At 40.5% G+C, this 22409-nt stretch overlaps 3 protein-coding genes across 5 annotated transcripts in view; 1 reads left to right on the plus strand and 2 right to left on the minus strand.

Annotated features, from left to right (window-relative positions):
- Positions 1-12038, plus strand: part of TARBP1 (tRNA guanosine 2 -O-methyltransferase TARBP1) — a 32950-nt gene extending 20912 nt beyond the window's left edge. Inside the window, exons 18-30 of the mRNA XM_085219715.1 lie at positions 1150-1349; positions 1490-1561; positions 2406-2526; positions 3734-3844; positions 4813-4962; positions 6160-6246; positions 6994-7190; positions 7550-7631; positions 8493-8664; positions 8929-9120; positions 9892-10016; positions 10825-10961; positions 11675-12038. Of these exons, the coding sequence (XP_085075841.1) occupies positions 1150-1349; positions 1490-1561; positions 2406-2526; positions 3734-3844; positions 4813-4962; positions 6160-6246; positions 6994-7190; positions 7550-7631; positions 8493-8664; positions 8929-9120; positions 9892-10016; positions 10825-10961; positions 11675-11840 (1812 nt within the window). The 3' untranslated portion in view covers positions 11841-12038. The remainder of the gene's footprint in view (positions 1-1149; positions 1350-1489; positions 1562-2405; positions 2527-3733; positions 3845-4812; positions 4963-6159; positions 6247-6993; positions 7191-7549; positions 7632-8492; positions 8665-8928; positions 9121-9891; positions 10017-10824; positions 10962-11674) is intronic.
- Positions 12039-12534: 496 nt separating this feature from the next.
- On the minus strand, positions 12535-13791 carry COA6 (cytochrome c oxidase assembly factor 6). The gene is made up of 2 exons (XM_010706997.4): positions 13542-13791; positions 12535-12986 (listed from the first exon to the last, which is right to left on the minus strand). The coding sequence occupies exons 1-2, from the start codon at positions 13683-13685 to the stop codon at positions 12891-12893; spliced, it is 240 nt and encodes a 79-aa protein (XP_010705299.1). The 5' UTR covers positions 13686-13791; the 3' UTR covers positions 12535-12890.
- Positions 13792-19921: 6130 nt separating this feature from the next.
- The window catches only part of SLC35F3 (solute carrier family 35 member F3), a 148149-nt gene continuing 145661 nt past the window's right edge, over positions 19922-22409 (minus strand). For 2 of the 3 annotated variants that reach the window (XM_085219716.1, XM_085219718.1), the window contains one exon: positions 19922-21563. In XM_085219716.1, the coding sequence (XP_085075842.1) occupies positions 21319-21563 (245 nt within the window). In that variant the 3' untranslated portion in view covers positions 19922-21318. The remainder of the gene's footprint in view (positions 21564-22409) is intronic. The other variant, XM_085219717.1, reaches the window with a different exon arrangement.

The following is a 22409-nucleotide window of genomic DNA, read 5'->3' on the forward strand; positions in this document are numbered from 1 at the left end:
CATACCATGGCAACAGGCATCAGGTGGTAATGAAGATCTCCTGTATTCAGCAAAGGGCATCTGGTTGAGCCACCTTCTTGCCTTCTTTATCTTGAAGATAAAGTTCCCAAGCAAGTGTCTACTTACATTTATTCTTATTCCATTCCTCAGCAGCCTTTTTTTTTTTTTTGCCTTGTGCAATGGCTATTTAGTTTTAGATAAAGAGACAGGAAAAAAATGGAACTGCCTGATACTGATTGGCTACAGAATGTAATTTTGTCTGCCACAGTGCACTGTCTTTTCATAATAATTAGAGGGGGTGATAAAAAGGGATACTTTTGAACCAAAAAGGAAGTACTGCTATATACAGGTCTTCTGCAGAGGTGCCCAAAGTACTGTGATTCTAAGCTTTTTTTCTTCTGCTGCTTTTTTTTCCTCTTACCTTGTAATTATGCGTATGTTAATTGTGCTAAAACTCAAATTTCCTAAATTTCTCACGTACAAACGTGAACTTTAACATATGGATATAATCCCCATTAAAGAGAACTAGTGATGTGAATACATGAGGGGAAAAAACTGCATAACTTTTTTCTAAATAGGTATGGATTAATTTGAAAGCACAAGGTTTTTGTACTCATTAAAGTAAGCCCAGGTGCATTTGTTGCAGTTCCCAGGAGATTTGTGAAAAGTCTGCTTAGATTTGTATCACCATTTGTTTGGTCTTCTTTTTAGCATAAGCATATTGGGCCAGTTGTTACCCATTCACCTGTGAGTATAAGCAGAAAACTGTAAATCAGTTTAAAGCAACAGTAGCCTAAGGGAATTTCAGGTGCAGGAGGGGATCATGCCTGCAGTAATAGAATGGCAGAATGGCTTAGGTTGGACCTTGAAGTCCACCCAGTTCCAACCCCCTGCCATGGGCAGGGCTGCACCCACTAGCTCAGGCTGCCCAGGGCCCCATCCAACCTGGCTTTGAGCCCCTTCAGGGATGGGGCATCCATAGCTTCTCTGGGCAGCTGTGCCATTGCCCTCTAAATAAAGAATTTTCTCCTCACATCTAATATGAATCTCCTCTCTTTTAGTTAAAAATACATAAATATTGCAGTAGTTTATTGTAATACTAGCTTTTGTGGAAATGAAGGCTTTTAATCTTCAATTTCTTCTTTTCAGATAATACTCAAGCTCATAGATATGTCCACTACAAAAACTGGAGTCTTCAACGTAGTCCTTAGTCATTGTTGTCAATCATGGATACTTCCCACTTGTGATAACAGAAGTGCTATGAGAAATCCTTTCTTAAATGCTGGGAATTACTGTGAACTTATCATTGAGGGCTGTGTCTTTGGAACTGTATTTAGGAGAGACCAAAGGTATAAAAACAATTCATCAGATCCATGTGCATGATTATTTGTTCTAATTTTGTGCTCTTTTCACAAAAATTAAAAGAAAGCAATTTATTTTCTATGCTCTTCTGCAAACTGTATTGCTTTGTCTTTTTTCTTCCGAGAAGACTTATTCAGGATGTGCATGCCTTCATAGAAAATCTTGGAGAAAATTGTGCAGCAAATGTTGTTACTGAGAGGTATGTATCTTACAATAGTTTAGTGTAAATTATCTTAATTACTACTGATGCTGATTACAGCATAAGGAAAGATACTAGTACAACTGTAACTTGAAATGTAAGTAAAAGGCATTGATGTCACATCACATTCAAATACCAAATATAGAAAGTATTTTCCAGAAAATAATCTGTTAAGCTGAAGGGGACTGAAGTGACTATTTCCTCATTTTTTCACCTCATAAGAGTAGCACATTAGGATGCAGATATCAACACAGTATGATAAGCTACGTAACTCATTTTTGCAAGTGTGACAATCGATAAACTTAGGGCTTAATTAATGAGGCGACATTTGGAGTTTGACTTCTCAGCATTGGTTTTTGGCACAGTACTGACCAAACCTTTTAATGAGACTGATGTTTCTGTAGGACATATTAAAGACCTGTACATAGAAGCAGTGGCAAGTTAACAGGAGGTCATCAGTTTCCTTCATCAGCAGTGATGGACAGACCCAGAATTCTGGTTTGGGTTATTTCCATGTTCTGTCATCTCACTATAGGCAACACCACAGCCCTAAGACTACAGAGTTCTTCACAAGAAATGGATTGCTTACTTTGTTTTGCCTTCTAGTTTCACTTTCCCAACCTATTTACAGCATTTACAGTTCGTTTCAGAAATTGGCAGTCTATTTGGCATTACTTAAATTACAAAATGCATCCATCTTAGAAGATGAACTCTAATTTCTTGCATGGCCCAGTGTTTCTCACAATTGAGAACATCATCTGCATGCTGTTCTCATATATACTGTCTATATTTTTTTAACTTAGAATTTGTCTGAACGAAGCATATGACTTTTAATATCTTACAGTACAAACCGAGACGATCACTATGTACGGATTTGTGCTATTAAATTTCTGTGCTTGTTAGATGGATCAAATATCTTGCATAAGAGCTTTATGGAAGACATTGTCATCAAACTACTTGAGAAAGTAAGCTTTGTTTCTCTTGGTATATAAATGTGATGTTAATGAAACTATTAAAATGCTAAGTAATTGCAGCTGAAAGGGCATATTTACAGTTATTTGTATAGTCTGTAGGAAGAGAGAGAACCTTTTCTTGTTATTATAGGACACGAGCTACTTAATTCAGCCAAACGCGAGTGCTAAATATAGTCTCTTTCAGATCTATTTCTGAATTTATAGGGGATTACTGAGTATTATCAAATTGTAGCCATTATTCCATGAAGAACCTTCCTTTAGCCTGCGTTTCAGAGTGCTGCATTTCACTTCAACAACTGCAAACAACTTTTGGAATAGCAAGATCTTTGTCTCCTTAGAAGGCCTTTATAAATCATTTTAATGGAGAAGGTCAGGGTCTGATTTTCATTTATTATAACTGCTTATGTACTGACACTAGCATAAAATCATTGGTAACTGACTACAGAACACATTCGTTCTGGTAGTGCTGTATTCTACCTTTATCTGAAGAACAAGAAATGGATGATTCTTTATTCATTCCCTCCAGTAGAGAATAGCTGACAGTATTTGCGTTATAAGATCAAGTGGAAAACATGACTTGAGCTTTAAAATAGATTTCATTTCATAAATATTAATGTTGAGCATGTAAATAAAAAAAAAAAAAAGCATTTTAACATTAATATGAGATTTATAAAACCAAACTGAATATCAGTTTGTATCCCAAAACTAGAGCTGCAGTTACAGGCTCATCTCCTACAATTACAGGCTATCATGACTAAACCTCTTTTGAAATGTAGACTACAGTAGAAATGCTTTAGTTTGTGTATTGATCTCTTAGCCCAGGATATTCAGTTCTGGTTTTGTGTAACTAAGTGACAACTTGAGTCTTCATTCTTCAGATTATCCAGTATTAGTTTAATTGTTCATATACAATAGGTGCTGTAAATTCATAATCTTTCTGCTCTGTGAAGATTCTCAGTACTTAACATGTTAATGTTCCTAAGTAAAACTACAGAGTGGGATTGTCTATTTCCTCAGCTTCTCATGAAAAAGATTCAAAATTTATATCTGTTATTGAGGCTAATGTGTTTGTCCTAATCATATATACAGATTATACTAGATGTGCAATAGATGCTGCTCTTTACATACAGTTGAATATGTTTCCACGTCTTTAATTTCAAATGAAGGATATGTAATAATACTTCTAATTTCCTCGCAGGATGAACTGGTGTCCAGATCTAGAACACGCTATTATGCAAACTCATTACAGCATAGGATCAAAAACCGGGTATGGCAAACTCTCCTAGTTCTTCTTCCAAAGCTGGAACAGGTATTACATTTCACTTTAAATTGTTTAAAATGTATTTTTGAGTCTACTTTTGAGAAATATTGAGCGCATTAGTTTGCAACAGAACATAAAGGACATCTAATCTCTGTGGCTGACATATAAATTTCATGTAATCTCATTCTTTTAGTTTGAAATCCTGGATTGATGCATTTCTAGAGGTCACTGAAACCTGGATCTTGCATTTGTGAAGATTGAAGGCTGGATTGTTGAGCCTAGGGAGGGCTTTTTTGCTCATCATCTGATTTCAAACTTTTCATTTAGGAAAAATGCTACTACTTTGTGAATATCCAGAGAACTCAGAAGTTCTAGTTTCACATAATGCATCCTCATAATAAAATGTTGGAAAAGTAAATTGTCATAAAGTCATGAAAAACGGGGAGTCCCTGTGGGTGTTAGGTACAGCTCTTAGTTTTCATTGGCAGTGTGAATAGTATTAGCAGGTACTAAGGACATCCTAGGGCAGCCTTGTGGTGACTCATGTTGTTCCTTAGTGGTGCTGTCACCTTACGGTACTATTGTGTCCATGAGCTTGGTCATTCTTTACTTGTAGTCTCCATGCATCAATTAAAAATATGAACATTAAGTATGCTTTGTGAGGCGTGTATGCTTAAACAAAAAAATCAACCAAACCTTCTTTTCCTCAGTTCTTCCATATGAGGATTAGAGAATGACGTGGTACGTGTTTCTAGTGTGTGCACTGTTTAGCTTACCTGTGCTCTAGCAAAGCTTCTATAGCAATTTGCTGTCCGATCCCAGCCATGTTTATAGCCTTTCGCCTGTGAGTATTGTTTGCATTAGTTAACTTGCATAATAAAGAAATTAAAGGTCCTACATTTTTTTTTTTTAGTTTGATTATCGAAAGTATTTCTAATATTATAAAGCTGAAAAAATTTTTTTTCATTTTCTCTAACCTTATACTAAGTGAGTGTTCTTTTTTTTTTTTTTCTTAGAATTTCTTGTGTGGAATCCTTGACAAAGTCTTTCAGGCTGGATTTGGTAACAATCAAGCATCTGTTAAGTACTTAATAGAATGGATTGTTATCTTGAGTCTACATAAATACCCCCAATTTCTCAATAAATTCTGGGATTGCTTTTGCTATGTAAGTAAACTTTGGCATTCACCTAAAGCGATTTAAACAAAAAAGCATAAAGTCTTGTTTTGGGCAGATTTTGCACGTGGTACCCAAAAGTCAGGAAAGGATTAACTGGAGCTTCATTTTTGTCTTTGGATACTTCTTTAAGTAATCAACCTTAAGATTTGACCTGTAGAAATAGTAAGTAGCCTGATCCGATGGTCTTAAATGTATATTAGCACTGTGCATTTGAGGTGAGTACGTAAATATGTGGTTGCACCAACTCCACTGTACAGAAAAGTGTTGCTTAGGGAGCCCTGTGGAAGCTTCCTACACAGAACAGTTATTGAGCCATGTTGTCTTCCTTATCAAATACACATAGCATCATTGGTCCAGTCATAGTTTTTTTTTAAAGCCAAACCAAACAGGACAAGGTATTTAAAAAAAAAATTCTAAAGATTTGGAAAACTGTGTGTGTGTGTGTATTTATATTTTATTTATATAATACATATATATTTTCTTTTTGCCCAAAACAGTGCAGGAATTTAACACTACCCTGTGTGACAACTTTGCTCACTAGTAATGTGTGCTGTTTTCTTCTCCACAAAGGGGACGTTTCTCTATTTCAATGTATATTTGATATTCTTTAATACATCGAAGGTCAAATCAACCTTAAAAATTCTCTACAGTTGAAATCTAACAACAGTACAGTCTAATGTAAATACCTCAGGGACAATTCAACACCTCTGTTTTTAGTGAGATCTCTTATTTCAGATTGACAGGTTCTTGAAGTTTCTGCACAGTTTGGGTGCAGCAGCACAGAATTCATTGTGCTGTCAGTCATAAAAATGTTTTAGCATCCTTATGAGAAAATGCTTGAAGCTGCCATTATGAAAGCACATCTTTAAACAGAGTGGGAAGTTGGTTGTTGTGTCTTGTTGGGTGGTTTTGTTTTTTCATTTGAGGGAAAGTACGATGACTGGATTTAGTTTTAATTCATACTGCTGCATGCTTTTTTTTTTAAAATGTGTTTGTGAAAAGAAAACTTAGAAAAAATGTGATTTTAATATGATGACTGAATGTTTTAGTGAGCTTTGCTATGGAAACAGTATTTTAAGTGTTGATATAAAACTATGATAATGCATCTGCAGAACCTGCTGTGAAAGCATATAGGTACATTTAATATAGATGTATTTCTTACTGTTGAGTTCTTTTTTCCTTTAGGATGAAGAAAAGCTTAAAACAAGCATCTGTACATTTTTATCAGTGTTTTCACATTTTGACACCATTCTTCAAAATACCTCAGAGAAGGTAAGATTTATTAAAATACTTATTCAGTTGCACTTAACTTGAATTTCTGAAGTAAAACCCTTTTTTGCTGTTTGTCTTCAAAAATGTTTCAATACTTACTTCCTCCTCAGATAACTTTTGATATGGAAAAATAACTCTTCAGGCTATGGCTGTAACATACTGTTACTAAATGTTAGGTGAATGGCAGGTGTTTTTGGATACATAGGGCCTTGATTACCTGTGAGTTTTTCTGGAACAGTTACTCTAGTTCAATTAAGCATGTGGGTTTGTTTTTACTTGTTCTTAATTTGCAGGAAATGAGATTCAGCTAGCCTTGAAGCATAATAACAGTCATTATGGAATTCTTCAGGAATAGCTAGTCCACATTAATTTTAGACTCTGTTTTATTTGGAAGCGTTTTGTTTTGGAGGTCTTTTCCAACCTTGATGATTCTATGATTCTATACATTTGCAAGTTGAGCTTCCTAAGCACTAGAAGTTCAGCAAGTTACGTGGAAGTTTCCGTACATGCAGAATAATAATCTTTAAAGCAACCCAATGTATTTTCAAAACACACGTGGGCTTGTAGGTTTGTGCCCTAGTGAACAGAAGGAACAAAATTATGTATCTGCACATACAGATGTTGTTAAACCTTTTGGACTGAAAGGCTGTTTTCAGAGGAAAGAACCCAATTTCTTGGGCCGCGTACTGCTCTTCTTCTAAATGATACATCACGACTTAATGGAAATGAAAATCTTTTCTTTTGTAGAAGCCAATTCTGAAGAAAGCCCTCCTGGTAGTTCTGCAGTGGTGTTTCAATCATAATTTCAGCGTCCGACTTTATGCACTAGTTGCACTGAAAAAAATCTGGGGTATGTGCAGGATGTTGGATGTGGAAGAATTTGAAGCCCTGACACCAGTTATTGAATCGAGCCTTCAACAAGTGGAAAACATGCATGGCACAGGGTTAGTAACAGCTTCCTCACCTACAGCTTTTTTTTTTAATAACGGTCTATAATAGTCAAAAGCCACTCAGCTATAGGCTGTGAGCTAGCATTCAGTTTCCTTGTGAGACCTAAATGAAATACCCTTTATTGCCAGACTGACTTCTGTTAGAATTTTGAGACTTTAGGGACATTTCTTAAAATGTTAACCTATTTCCTGATTGATGTAGTTTTAAAATTGGCCCTTAACAGTTAAAGCGTTTATTTTCTGTATAATATATAGTAATTACAATCAGTTTGTCATTCCAATTTGACTACTAAAAAAATCCAATATGTTCATTTGGTTTTTTGTGCATCATGCATTACTTTCTGCAATTGCAGGAATGCTGGAAGAAACTGGCAGAGAATCCAGGATCATTTCTTCTTTGCAACATTTCATCCACTCGAGGACTATAGTCTAGAGGCAAGTCTAAAAAACACCACTATTTGTCATCATATTTGCATAATTTACAAGAATATTTTTAACTTTCTCTGTCTGCTGTAATGTAGGGAAAGCAGTGATCAAGTATTACTCATTTAAAACTCTGAAGAAAAAAATTTCACCTAAATTGTCATGGATTTTACATTAAGAATGCAGCCGAATTCTCTAATTCTGTGCTAAAAACCTATGTCAGTTAAGAAAAGATGAGCATGATGAACATGCCCATCTGTGTGGGAGTTGCTCACGTTTTCTATTTGTGTCTGGAAAAGTTACTGCTACTAACTATAGACCTGAATCACATAGGAGTTGTCAGAATTTTTGATGCTTCTGTTCTTAGGAAAAATAGAACAAAACAACAGGCTGCTGAACTAAATTGTTAAATGTGAGTGGGATAGAGATCTGTAACGTACCAAGCATCTTTTTCAGCTGTAATTTAAACTATATCTTAAATAACTGAAACCTGAATTAACGCTGCAGAGGACAGGAGGAAAAAATAAGTGCAAATAAAAATAAGGGATGGGAATACGATTTAAAATAGAGAAACATGAATGTGAAAAGGGGTACGCTTTTTGGCAGAAGCAGTGCCGTGGTTCAGAGAAGGAGATGACTGTTTCTGAAAACTGATGTTCTGTGGTATTTCTGTGAAAATTAACTGCTTAATGTGACTTAGCAAAATTGGGCAGCAAAAGTCTCTAACAATAACCAGAATAACAAGGCTGACACAAGTACTGAGATTATAAAATGACAGGTAAAAGATGTGCGCTATAAAATTGCCTGGAAGTTAATTATCTGTTTTGCTTTCTTTGAGTGTTGCTGTGCTAATAATGCTGTGTTACATTGCAGACGATATTTTATACTCTTCCACGCCTTTCAGAAGTTGCTGAGGATGAATGGATCTCTCTCTGTAAATTTGAGAGGTTCACTGACATTCCTTTGCCACCAGCGTTTCAGAGGTATCGTTCTCGAGCTGAACTTCTTGATCTAAAACCGAGTGACTGGTCTCAGCAAGACACAGGTAAAATACAGCGAATGTATATTAAATGTAATATTGGTCTGTGGTGTAATAGCTGTAAAGTTCTGTACTGCTCTGAACTTAGCATGCACACGATCCTTATGCTATCCTGCTGTAGTAGTCTTGTATCTGTATGAGCAAAGGATACACCATAAAATAATAGTAGAGGACTTGAATGTTGTCTACAGTACTACCGCTTACAAAATACTGAAGCAGTAGCTTCACTGCCACTTGGATATCCGTATGACTGATGTTTGTTTTTTGTAGGTTCAAGTTCAGTTGACACAGATGGCCAAACAGAGTGGACTGATGTTCAGAAAAAGATCATACCCTGGAAACACAGTACTCCTAGTTCAGACCTGGAAATGGTATTGCAGGACCGTGCTGCTAAGCTTGGTAAATCAAACAGCAGGTTGATTGTGGTGGCTTCACTTATTGATAAACCTACCAATTTAGGAGGTAAGCTTGAATGATGCTTTTGAACTTCTAGTTTAGACCTTAGAGCACAGTTGGCTTGTAAGGATAAATGTAAAAAAGGTAACATTCAGTATGTTGGTACTAGAAAATTATTTTAGTACTACCCAGAGAAAGAGATGATCATCCTTCAGAAACAACAAAAGGAAATGTTACCTGTTTCAGGAATATTCTATAGTTTATATTAGGAAATATAATAATACTGACATGTAGCTTGCCTTAATTATGTAGAACTTCACTGAATCATGTGATTTACAGCAATTTATTAGGTTGTGCTTGCTTTTGTCAGAAAAATAGGCCCACAAGCTGATGCTGACTGTGCTGCAGTGCAGCATTTTATCATTTTTCCAAGTCTTTCATTTAATTGATACTGGATTTAGAGCTTAAATGTGCTGTACCCATCTCTGTCTGTCCCCATCAAGGCTTTTATAATGACCCACTACTCTGTGTGATTAGCAGTGTAGAAGCATGCTGCCAGATGTAGAGCTCTAAAATTTTCATCTTTCTGCTTAGTTACTAAACATTTTCTTTCTGGTAAGATGGAACAAAAGGTATAACCTTTTGAAACAGACCTAGAAAGTACCTGAAACTGTTTAAAAACAGAAGGCCAAAATAAGTTTGTTTTCTTTTTTAGATTCTTTGTCCTTTCTTACTTGCTAAAATATCTTGGCTCAGCGTTTATACTGAGTGTTATTGTTTATGTTATGTGGATATATTGTTTTCTATACAAAAATCACTTTAATTCTTCTACTGTAGGTTTATGCCGTACAAGTGAGATATTTGGGGCATCTGCACTAGTTGTTGGCAGCCTTCATTACGTACAGGACAAGCAGTTCCAGCATCTGAGCGTTTCTGCAGAGCAGTGGCTCCCCCTTGTCGAGGTGAATGGAAACTGTTTAGCAGCTCAGAAGTATGCTGTAGCCTTCAGTGTATCAGATGCATAGTTCATTACCTTATCGTTTCCTCCTGCAAAAATGAGCCTGTTTAACAAGCTCCTGCTGTTGTTTGTGACACTTAAAATATTTTGGAGTGACCTTTGGGTCACCCTCATAACAAAGAATTTTATAACTTTACATCGTTGTGATTAAGTGCAGTACTGGAATGTAATGTTTATTTATAAAAGTCGAACAGCACTTAATTTATCTTAGTCCATTGCTCAGCCATTGAATTTGCCTGAAGCTAAATTGTGCTAAGCTTTTAGAGCCAATTATCTAGCTTATAAAAATGATTTCAAGACCTATCTTTAATATTTGTGCGAAAACATGGTTGTGATACTTTATTTATTTGTTTTCTGTATCAGCCATGGTTAAATCATGTAAAAACATCAGTTCAATTTTTTCTTTATTCATGATGTTTATTTTCAGCATATGTTTTTCCAGAGTAGTATAGCTGTAGTGTGTGTCCATCAGCGTTCTGGTTTAGGCAGTGCATTTCTTTATACCCGATCTCTGTACAGAAGCACACCGGTAGAACTTCTGTTGCCTGAAGAAATTGGAATCTAAAACAAATATGTAGTTTAGACAGTTGGATGAAGAAAAGAAATTCTTTACTTGAAGCTATCAGAAGTTGTAATACGGGCATGTCAGACAGCTAAGTGAGCTGCAGTACATGCTGTTACATTGCTTGGGGATGAGATTTCCATGGTTAAATAATATTTAAATACTTTTGTATCTGCCTATTTTTGGACAGGTGAAACCCTCTCAGCTTGTTGATTATTTACAGCAGAAGAAAACAGAAGGCTACACTGCTATTGGAGTGGAGCAGACAGCCAAAAGTTATGATCTTACAGAATATTGCTTTCCAGAAAAGTCACTGTTATTGCTGGGGTAAGAACATGTGCCTTTTATAAGTCAACCTTACTATCCATCCAGATGCCCTTCTGTTACTCAATTTGTTACTCACAGTCTGGTCGTGTGAAAATCAAGTGTTATTGGTAAAGGTGGAACTGTAACTGGAAGTGAGTGGGGAAACAGCAAAGAGTTTGGCTTTACTTGCTAAGGAATGGGAAGTATGGATCATATCCATGGATATGTAGTTTGTCTTCTGAATGTACTTCTCATAATCACCTTGTCCTCTTCTAATTAAAAGCATAGCTTTTTTTTTACTGAAAACATTTGGTATCTTCTGATGTGCTTGTTCTGTAGAGGTGAAACACTGCAGGATACTGGTGCACCTGTCAAACCTTCATACCAAGACCTCAGGCCAAATAGGCAGCTGAGTTAGAGCTGTTTTTGCAGTGTATGGATAGTTCAAAATGAAGGCAGAGAAGAAGTCCTAGTGCTGGGCATTCAGCTATTGCTGGCCCAGTGAAATACAGATAAAGTGCTCTACCAGTTTTCCTACATGCCAGCTTGTTCAGGTTGCCCATTCAGGTTTTCTTTGTTTCAGCATTACTGCTTTACAAAAAGTAACAACTTGTGCTCATATTTAAGGGCTGACAATTTTTCAAATAGTATTTCATTGCTATCATGACTCTCACATCTTCTGCTTTCTGGAACACCTGTCTTCTCCCAGACATAATCACTTTCTTCTTCACTAGGAATGAACATGAAGGAATCCCAGCAAACCTGATTCACCACCTGGACGTCTGTGTGGAAATTCCTCAGCAGGGGATTATTCGGTCACTCAATGTTCATGTGAGTGGAGCTCTGCTAATCTGGGAATACACAAGGCAACAAGTGATCAAGCACAAACAACAAAAATAACTGCCAAGAGTTTTGTGCCTTAAAGTACATCTAGATGGCTTCCTATGGTGCTACAGCATGGGATTCTGAAAAGAAAGATACTACTCAGGGCAAATGAGGATTCTTACATTTTGCATGTTTGGTTTTCTGCAGTTCAGAGTGGTTTTTAAATGCCTTAATGATTTACCTCCATAAATAAAACTGTTGCATTGTAATAAATACCGTTTATGCTGTATGTGGTGTGTGACAGTACTACTTGGTGAACATCAACATTTTTACTGGATTTCTACTGCAGTTAGATTGTGACAGCCATGCTTGAAACTCAAGCTGTGCCTTTTGATAACCGCAGTCAAAGCTTCAAAGAAGTGTTGAATGTTTCCAGCACCCAGAGAGGAGATATACATTTTGTACCTGAAGGGGCAATGCAGGTAATTTTTCATTTGTGGTCAAGCTTATTGTTTAGTGGAGTTGCTTCAGTGTAAGGTAATTATGGCCTTGCATTATTTAGTGTTTATAATGTGAGATAATAACTGCCCTACTTAGAAATGGGCTGTTACAGCTTATATGGATGGGATGCATGAAGTCTTTCAGATGGCTGCTGTTTTGCAAACTGACATCTGCCTTAAGCTATATTTTCAAGTACTTAGAAATACCGGGCCAGTGACAAATGTGAATTACATACTTATACCATCACCACTCCTTTTTGACAAGGAAGCAAAGTTGGAAAAGCTTTATTGGGGAAAGTGGATCCACTTAAGAAAAAAACAGGTGTCCGTGTGTTAAAAAGAAAAGTAAATGCTATCACATAATCATTTATTCTTGCAGAACATTGACTGGAGTTACAAACTCTAAGCCTTGGGTTTGTGAACAGCCCTGCACTGCCTCATATTTATGAAAAAGTTGTCCATGACCATCTGTTTTCAGCAGACATGTGAGGCCTTGGAGCAGCATTCTGCATTTAAGGAGGATGGATGGGTTACTAGTTCTTGAACTCCAGAGATTGTGTTGCTTTCTGCTGCTTCTTCCTGCCACAGATCATGCTGGGTCGATGCACATAAATAAGCACAGCACCTAAGACTTTCGAGTAGTTTCTGGAGATTGAAACCCTTCAGATTCCAGCTTTTCTTTGTATTTTAAAAAGTCCCTTCTTTTGTCAAAGTATTTAACCTGTTGAAAAAGGAAAAACAAGATGATCATGAGCTTAAGAAACTAGCAGAACAAGGGCCACTGGTGCACGGTAGCAGGACTGGGGCAGACGTGGTCATCAATCACCCAACTGAAGTATGATTTTGTCTTTGTCATGTATGTAAAAGCAGACCCTTGCCTTCTGCCACTCACTGCTGTGAGGGGAAGCTGTGGCTATCAGGTTCCTGAAACTCAGTGACCCCTGCAAAGCATTGCAGCCACGGGGCACTGATTTTTAATCTGAGCTCTGGCCAGCAGCTAGCAAAGGCATGGAGCTACTGCAGCCTTCCAGAGGCAGCCACGAAGCTGCTCAGCGGGCTGGAGCACCTCCGCTATGAAGGCTGAGGTTGGCTCGTTCAACCTAGAGACGCAGCAGCAGCTCCGGGCAGACTTCAGTACGGCCTTCCAGTCCTCGAAGGGAGCTTAGAGGCAGAAAAGAGACCGATCTCTGACACGGAGTGAGAGGAGGGGGGAGCCAGTTCCCAGCCCGCGCTCACTGCCCGCCCCGCACCACCCGGGACCGGCCGCTCTGCTCACCCACTGCTGCGGACACAAGGACTCGAAGGACCGCCTCAGCTTCTCACACTGCGGCGCATCCTCCGTGTGCCCGTCCAGGCACCGCCAGAACTCGTCGCGCGCCGCCCAGCACGCTTTCCTCTCCTCCATGGTCGGGGCCGACATGATCGCCGCCGCGATACGCGGCCCCTACTCTCAGCTTCCCGGCCCGGCCCACACCGGCCGCGAAGGTCAGGAGCGCGGAAGCGGCAGAGCGCGCATGCGCTGGGAGAGACGGGGAGGCGGGAACAGTCTGTGGGAATGGGGCGTTGAACGGGAAATGGGCGTTAGGTGCTTGCCGCTACTGAAGGCTTTGAATTACGTTTCCATCTAGCAGTGACAGATACCAAGAGCTCAGTTGGTTTGTTTTCTTTGCATGGAAAGGCTCATAGCCTTCCTTAGATCATGTTCTTTACCTGTCATAAAATTTCAGTGAATTTAATTTGAAATAGTGTTCTTGATGCAAAATAGCCCTATGCCAAACTAATTATTTTGCCAGAAACAATAACATAATCTTACCTGAGTTGGCCATCATAGACCAGGCTGCCTAAGGCCCCATCCAACCTGGCCTTGAATACCTCCAGGGACGGGGCATCCACAACCTCTCTGGGCAGCCTGTTCCAGCACCTCACCACTCTCTGTAAATTACTTCCGCCTGACATCCAACCTAAATCTTCCCTCCCTCAACTTCAAACCATTTCCCCTTGTCCTGCAGTTATCTACCCTTTCAAAGAGTTGATTCCCCTCCCCTCTGTAGGCTCCCTTTAGTTACTGAAAGGCTGCAATGAGGTCACCCCGCAGCCTTCTTTTCTTCAGGCTGAACAAGCCCAGCTCCCTCAGCCTGTCTTCATAGGGGAGGTGTTGCAGTCCCCTATCATCTTTGCGGCTCTCCTCTGCTTTCTGTCTTTCTTGTACTGGGGACTCCAGACCTGGACACAGTACTCCAGATGGGGCCTCACAAGAGCAGAGTAGAGGGGGACAATCACCTCCCTGTCCCTGCTGGCCACCCCTCTTCTGATGGAGCCCAGGATACCATTTGCTTTTTGAGCTGCAAGAGCACACTGCTGGCTTATGTTAAGCTTTTCATCCATCAATACCCCCAGGTCCTTCTCTGCAGGGCTGCTCTCTCTTCTCTGAAGGACTCCTTCCAGTCTGTATGGATGCCGGGGATTCCTCTGGCCCAAGTGCAAAACCTTGCACTTTGCTGTGTTGGACCCCATTACATTCACTTGGGCCCACCTTTCAAGCCTGTTGAGGTCCCCCTGAATGGCATCTCTTCCTTCCACTGTGTCAACTGCACCACTCAGCTTGGTGTCATCAGCAAACTTGCTGAGGGTGCACTCTGCTCCGTCATTGATAAAGATGTTAAAGAGCACCACTCCCAAGACAGACCCCTTGGAGGACACCCCTCGTTACCAGCCTCCACTTGGACATAGAACCATTAATCACCACCCTGGCCCAGGGCATCCTCCTCTGTTTTTGAGCACCAAGACGTTTTTTGAACAAAAATTGCAAAGACATGTAGTGTGTATAATCATATGTCTGTTTGGCCAGAAGAAGAGAAGACTCCAGGAGGGGAACTTTTCTGCAGCCTTCAGTACTTTACAGGAACTCATAAACAGAAGGGGGATCGACTTTTTACACAGTCTGATAGTGATAGTGCAAGGGGGGAATGGCTTTAAGCTAAAAGAGGGGAAATTTAGGTCAGAACTTAGGAAGAAATTTTTTTTTTTTTTTTTTTTAACTCAGAGGGCCATGAGTCCCAGGCACAGCTGCCCAAGGGCAGATTGGATAGGGCCCTGGGCAGCAACCTTGCTTACAGCAGGGGTGTGGTACTAGATGGGCTTTAAGGTCCCTTTCAACCACCAATTCTATGATTCTTTGATTTTCTTGCCTCTCAGATACCAATTAAGGATGTAACTCTCACTCCTTAGTCTCACAGCTTTCCTTGTTATGCCTAGGAAAAAGATGATTAAAGAAACCAGAATTGTATGTTTTTATTATTAAAAGATGAGTCATTTGAGCCAAGAAATACTATGAATTGCATACAGCATTCAGCTTTCTCTGTTTCTCTTTGGAAATGTTTTCACAGAGATTGCTGAAATCAGCTGTCTCTCTAACAAGCTCTCACTTAAATGAAGACAAAAGCATTTATTTTAAACATGAGATTTTACTGTAATGTGATGAAGGCAAGCATTGGATGAGAGAAGCTTTTCCCTGCAAGCATAACAGTATTATTTCGTGAAAGGCAGAAGTTCCCATTTCCCCCCCCCCCCCCCCCGAGAGGTTTTGAATGCCTCCTTTAAAAACTTTTAAGTTTTTATAAATACTCATATTTTTAGGAAGTGAGAAGATAAATATCAGCCAGAATCAGGTTAAACTGCAAGGTCCGCTTCTAGTTCTCCTGTAGTCTTAAGAAGATCCCAAGTTGGGCTCAGCGATCCTTGGGGGTTCTTTCCAAATATAAGCCCTATGTCTGAAGGTGATGTCCAAACACTCTTTGAACTCCAGGCAGCCTGTTCCATGGTCCGACCTTAGCTGCAAGTTGTGATGAAGAGAGTGTCCAGGAGGAATTGGAGGGATTTGATGATAGACACAACTGTGATTTCCACCTTCTTCAGATCTCCACTCAGCGATCTGAGGCCTACTAAGGAGGGGCTTGCTTTTCTTTGTGACCTTTCAGAGACATCAGTTGAGTACTGTGTAGAATGCAGTCTGAAAACCTCTAGGCTACCTAGAGGTTATGACAGAGAAAAAAAATCCTAGCTATTTAGGATTCTTTTAAAGGTGATAAAGGCATCTATGTTAATTATGGCACTTGTTTTTAATGCCAATGCTCATTTTTTGATCAGTTTTTCAGAAGGAATAAAACAGAGTATTTTTGCACAAGCAGGTGATGGAAAGGCAGGAGGACACACTAATTCTTATTCCTGTTAGCTCCTACTTACCAATTCTCCAGACCCTTGAGGGATGAGACAAGCTTGCTTTGCAGCAGTGTTTGATGTTCCATTTCTTGCAGAAAAACTCAGATGGGGAGCTGGGAATCTCCCTATTCTACAAACAGACTTCTTCTTCCATTGAAATAGCTTTGGAAATTGAAAAGCCATGAGTTTCATTTGAATGCCTTCAAATTACTGTGGCACGTTACACACTGAAATAAGAAATGATTTCTGCTTCTCGCTGAGACTGAAACATATCCTACAATTCTCTATCAAAAATCCAGCAGCTACACTGATTACCTTATCTCTCTGAAAACATTTCAGTAAACCATAAGTGCATTGTATTGGATGGGTTTGCCTTCACATGCACAAAGATAATGTTGTTCTCATACATGGTGGACATTTGTTTCAAGTATTAATGCCAACTTTGGTAGGTGCCAAGCTAGCAAGTAACATGCCTTTGGTCATATACAGACTCACACAAGAAGGCACGATTTTGTTTATATGTTGGGAAAACATTTAGAATGTATAGCAGACCAAAAAAATCCAAACGACAACATTATACAACTTCCTGAGCATTCCTGCCAGGCTGCAGTCGTTAAGGAGTTGGCAGCTTCAGAAGCCAAAGGGACAGCAGTATCTACTGCTGGGAGGCTGCAGATCTGCATTTCCTGGCCCATTGTGTATGATAGTGGCTACTAGGGCAGAAAGACATAGCTGAAGCTCACATTTTTAAGTCCTTGCCAATCCTGCTGCTTGGACTCCACTAGAAGCCAGCTTTGGGTACCAGTAGAAGCTGCATTTGGTGTAAATAATCTGTGTGAGGAAAAGCAAAGGCCACCGCCCCCTATGGAAAGGCAGAAGGGAGCAAGTCTCAAGTCTCTCAGTTGTCTTTTTGTGCTCAGTGGAGCCTTAAGGATGAGCAACTTTCCACATGCTCAACTTGGTCCTTTTTTTGAGAGAACAGCAAGCATTGCTCTTAGATTTCTGAAGAGTTTCCAATAAATCTTCTCATTACGGAGATTGTATTTGACAGGTTCTTAAGTACAGTACTAAGATGAGTTGCGCAGTTTCCCTTGTTCCAGACTTCTAACTCTCCTTTAAAAGATTCACTCTTCGTTACTGAAAAGCATGTTGGTTGCATCATAGCATGTCTGTGATGTGTGTGAAGAAATGCTGATGGACACTCTATTTAGAATAAATATGTGAGTATAGGAAGATGGATAATACCTGGAGTTTCAGGTAGAAGAGATTTTATGAGGCTTTTTAATCTTCAGAAACTTTAGTTTGATCTACTGGTCCTGTCCTTAGGAATGCATTTTCTTTTAAAAAGAAGATTTTTAGGCTGTAGGTGGGCATCTGTCCACTTGATTTTCTTTTTGCTTTCAGAAGTTCCTTAAGCTCTTTTTTTTTAAATTTCCTTTTCTGATGTTCAAGACTTTTAAATAAGATGCAGGCTGTTACAGAAGAGCCCTAGAACATGGCAGCTAATGAAGCAAATCTACTTGTTTCTCTTCTAATAGCAATGAGCTAATTAAGCTTGTCCATCAAAATCCATTACAGCTGGCTGTTTCTGCCAGAACAGCTTGCACAGGAACTGGATTGTGAAAGCAGCTTCTCAGCCTTGGCCTTTGCCAAGGAGCAATTCAGCTCAGGAGGCATGAAAGGCTCAAACCACTGGTTCCAGGCTCAGGTTGTGGTGCTGCCCTGCGGAGATATATAGGCTTTGTTCTAGCAGTGGGACTGAATCACCACGCTGTGGAGATTGCATGCTGTGCTTTGGCCTTTGAGGCACGCAGGGGAGCCTGCCAACTGCAACCTGATCTAGCTCTAGACATCCCTGTTCATTGCAGGGGACTTGGACTGGATGACTGTTAAAGGTCCCTTCTGACTCAAATGATTCTACAAACTCAGCCCTGACCTCCAAGGCACCAAATGCATCCAGTATATCCTTTACCAATCCCAGATCGCAAAGGTTCAATTTTGCCCTCACCTAAAGGCTGATCCTGAGGCACCAAGTGCCTTCTCAGGAGATCTTTTCCTTGTTATACTTTGTCCTTCTAGTTGGAAGGAATGGCTCCAGTTCCTATAATTCTTCAGCTTCAAATCTGTGAAGTTTTGGCATTTACAGATGCATACCCATATGGACGTGCCACTTTCTTAACATCCTCCTAGTTACACTCCAGGCTTCACTGTCTGGAAAGTTTCACTTAGCATCTGCCTGCCCTCAAGCCAGGTGTTCAGTGCAAGATGTTGCCTGAAGAAATACAGGTCAGATCATCTGGTTGAGTTCTCTGTGTGTAGTTCAGAGCAGCTTAAAGTAGGTAAATCCAGTTTGCACAAGAAAGAGACTGTAACAAACTGCTGATAGAAATCCCAGTCCGTGCCTCTGTTTAGGCTGCTCTCTGGAAGAATAAAGCAGCAGAGGCAGTATCGTTGCATTTGTACATCACAGTTTTACTGATACTGTTGGCCATTGCAGCACGTGAATTCCCCTGTGATCTGTACTGAATGTTTACAAGTCTATACTAAAAGCACATTAGGTGCAGTTAGTAACATCATTCAGAGCATTTCTGATGTCTTCTGGACAGAGATGACAAAAAAAAAACCTCTTATTAGGATTTTGGAAAGTAGGACTAGCACACTTGTTCTTAGCCTTATCTCAGGCAGGGAGCTTGGAGAGAGACATAGGTGACTGTAACAATCAAAAAGATCAACACAATGAAATGGTGTTACAAGAAACACAATGACAAAGAAACTAGCACAACAGAAAGGTGTTACAAAGAAAAAGTACTCACCCATCCCTGAAGATAGAAGCTCACAAGGGAAACTCCACAAGGGAAGGATCTCCAACCAGAGATCCTTTCCCGCTGGCAGTCAGCCCTTAAATGAGGTCTAAGAGAGGTGCAGCCAGGCTCCACCCCTTCTGGTCACAAAGCTGAATTGCCTTCACCTGTGCTCCTAGGGCTGACTGGTCGTTTTTCCAGGTGCTCAATCAGTGGTTCAGGCCATGACTCAACAGTTCCCATCCAGTGACAAAAAGATAAACCCAAAGATGCAGTATGTTGTAAGCTGGGAGCTTTGAGATCAAGCCTCTTTACACCAGTTATTAGCACTACAGTATGCATGTACTGTACCTTACCCGCCCCTGCTTCCCAGAGAAATTTGGAAGTACAGTGAGGACAGCTCTGAGCTTTCCCAGATGGTGCTAATGGCCGCTGCCTGCAGGAGTTTGTGTTGAAGGCAGTGGGACTGTGAGCAGGGAGGAGGCCTCCCGTGCTGTAGTTTGGGCTGCAAGACCAGACCAAAGGTTTGTAGGTCTCATCCTTCCCACCTCATCGCTTTGGCCAGATGCAGCCCACTGTAAAGCCAACACAGAGGTGGTACAGTCAAGAGAGGGAAATAGACAGCACTGCCTGAAGCTGAGTTTAAAATCTTTTATTATTTAGCTTCGCCAAACAGATAATGGAATCCGAAGTTGAATTGCTAAAATGTTTTGAAGTGGATGCCACCCCTGCCTGAGACAAAGAGGGCCTCAGTGGCAGCAGGGACCCTTAGGTTATGGCAGCAGTTCAAAAGAACACTTTTCATTTTGTATGCAACAATGTAAACTTCAAAAATAGTAAACTATAACCTTTTTCCCCCCTTTTTTTACATAGCGTGTGATCTATCACAGATAGAAATTTAATGGCGAACCAAAATCGCATAAGTAAACATCCTGGTGCTTACAAGTTTCATAAAAAGTGTTACATTTGATGTAAATATATTACATTTTTAACTCTTAACACTCACAATTATGGAGTAAAGCAACTGGTGATTCACCCCTTAGTCCGTGTTCTCAGACCATACATCAGCAACCACGCTCTTGTCTGCTCTGTTGTTCATTTTCAGTCTGATTTTTCCACACATGACCAAGACTTCCCTTCCTCACACTAATGTTAATCAAGTGCAACTCCACACAGGGGTAAAACCTGTGCAAGCGAGACGAGAACCAGGCCCCCTGTGTGCAAACCTGCAGCCCCTAGAGCCTGGGCATGTCTTGGTGTCAGTGGGACCTTGGGCTGCCCAGGGCTGCAAGCCTGAGCCTGCAGCGCCGCCACCCACAGCAGAGCCTGGTTCTCCATGGATAAAGACAAGAGTTCTGTAGAAGGCACTGGATTTCTCTTGCGTGATTCTAAACATGAACTACATCCATGTGCAGTACAAGGAGATTTGGGCTCTGGACTGCTTTCCCGCTAGTACTTTAGTGCAAGTGCTTTTAGTACTTGAATTTTCTTCCGGTTCCAGCACAGCACGTGCTGAGCTATGCAGGGTCATTTCCAACCTTCCTTCCTTCTACTCCCCCCCCATCTGCCTGCCCCCCAAAAGATTCCCTTTTGGTTCCATTAAAACTTTCAGAGTATAGCTCTGGTCAAAAATAAACACGTGATGTAGCATAGCATTAGTTTCTTTTAAATCACAGTGTGCAATGCATCATTCGGTACCTAACGCTCAGAATGTCTGCCCCGTTTCTCATGAAAACCATTCTTTAAAATAATCTATGCAAATATATTTTGACTATATGTTACATTCATTTAAAAAGAGAAGAGAGGTTCTCGGTTTGCAGTTTTTTTTTTTTTTCAGTGTACTACTTAAGTGAAAGGTCTGATGTGAAAAAGGTACAAGCAAACAGGACATGCCAAGACTCGATGCCTTAGATGGTGATCATATCAAAACTGTACAGGTATGTACACCGTGGTGGTCAGGTGTGCTTCTTCCCAAGAAAAGACCTTTGCGTCATCGTGTGTAAGGTAACCACAAAGTTTTGGTAAAAAGAGCATTTAATGAGCAAAGGATGACATGGAAGGGCGAGTTCTCCGGCTTTTGTTGGGCAGTCCTGAAGTGACGTCTCCGTTCCCTTCAGGGAGTTCTTCCTTCTTTCGGACTTTGAGACGCGTGAGAAGCTTTATTACCCAGACGTCCCACTCCTCTGGCAAGAGCAACAGGAGGAAGCCCAGGCCGATAATGACGATGGCGATGACTCGGACACTGTTGAAGACAATTTCACTCGTGTAGTGATCAACAACTGTGTGGGACATTGAACTGGTGTTATTACGTGGGACAAACCGTTAGGGCAGTACCCCCTCGCCTCCCCCCTCCCCGGCTCCGAAGGCTGGGCTGGATAAGCAGGAGAATGCTCTGCCTGCTGGTTCAGCGTGGGGCAAGGCACAACTCAGGTGGGAACGGAGAGCAGGCATGAGGGCTCAGGGTACAAATGGGTATAGCTGGGGCCTGCAGCAGCCTTTCACATGCTTCCAGCATTGTGTTGGAGTGAAAAGGCATGCACTACCATTGTTTGTCAGCACTAAAGCAGAGGTCTTCAGAGAAACGCTCCCTAACCCATATGCTGTGGCTCTTGAATTGAGATCACCTGTGTATCCCTGGAGCTGTGCCACGTGGGACGCGAGCACCTGTCTAGGCAGCCAGCAGGCATGGATTTAAGAGCCTGCTCTGGGAGGGATTTTTCACTCCCATGACTAACACTAGAGCCTCAGGAGGCAGCCTCTTGCCAGTGCTGCCTGCAAGTCCCACATTCACTTAAGGAACAAGGAAGTATAAATGACAACGTAGGAATGGGTTGTTTATTCTGATGCCCATCCAAGAAGGGTAAGCTGGGTTTGCACTCCCCTGTTTACCCTTGGAGCCCTGCAGTCTCTACACCTGTAATATTATTTACCAGGGCAGGCACATGTTTGTTCTAGAGGGTAAGCAATTATATTTGTTTTAATTTAACATTAAGCCCACTTGGAAAAAAAATCATTACGAATTGATTTCTATTTCGTCAGAGAAGTCTTATTCCAGCCTGTAGATAGATGATTTCAAATCTAGTTTGTTTTTCAATAACCCACCTTCTCCAGGCAGTAACTTAAAA

The sequence above is a fragment of the Meleagris gallopavo genome, chromosome 2 (genome assembly GCF_905368555.1).
Source record: "Meleagris gallopavo chromosome 2, MGAL_WU_HG_1.1, whole genome shotgun sequence".
NCBI classification, from domain to species: domain Eukaryota; kingdom Metazoa; phylum Chordata; class Aves; order Galliformes; family Phasianidae; genus Meleagris; species Meleagris gallopavo.

What these genes read in the sequence shown, in the direction of transcription:
- COA6 (XM_010706997.4), bottom strand. Translation starts at nt 13,685, where the DNA reads ATGTCGGCCCCGACCATGGAGGAGAGGAAAGCGTGCTGGGCGGCGCGC. An exon ending in CCTTGTGTCCGCAGCAGTGG is followed by an intron (nt 12,987 to 13,541) that starts GTGAGCAGAGCG and finishes CTTTTTCAACAG; the next exon opens with GTTAAATACTTTGACAAAAG.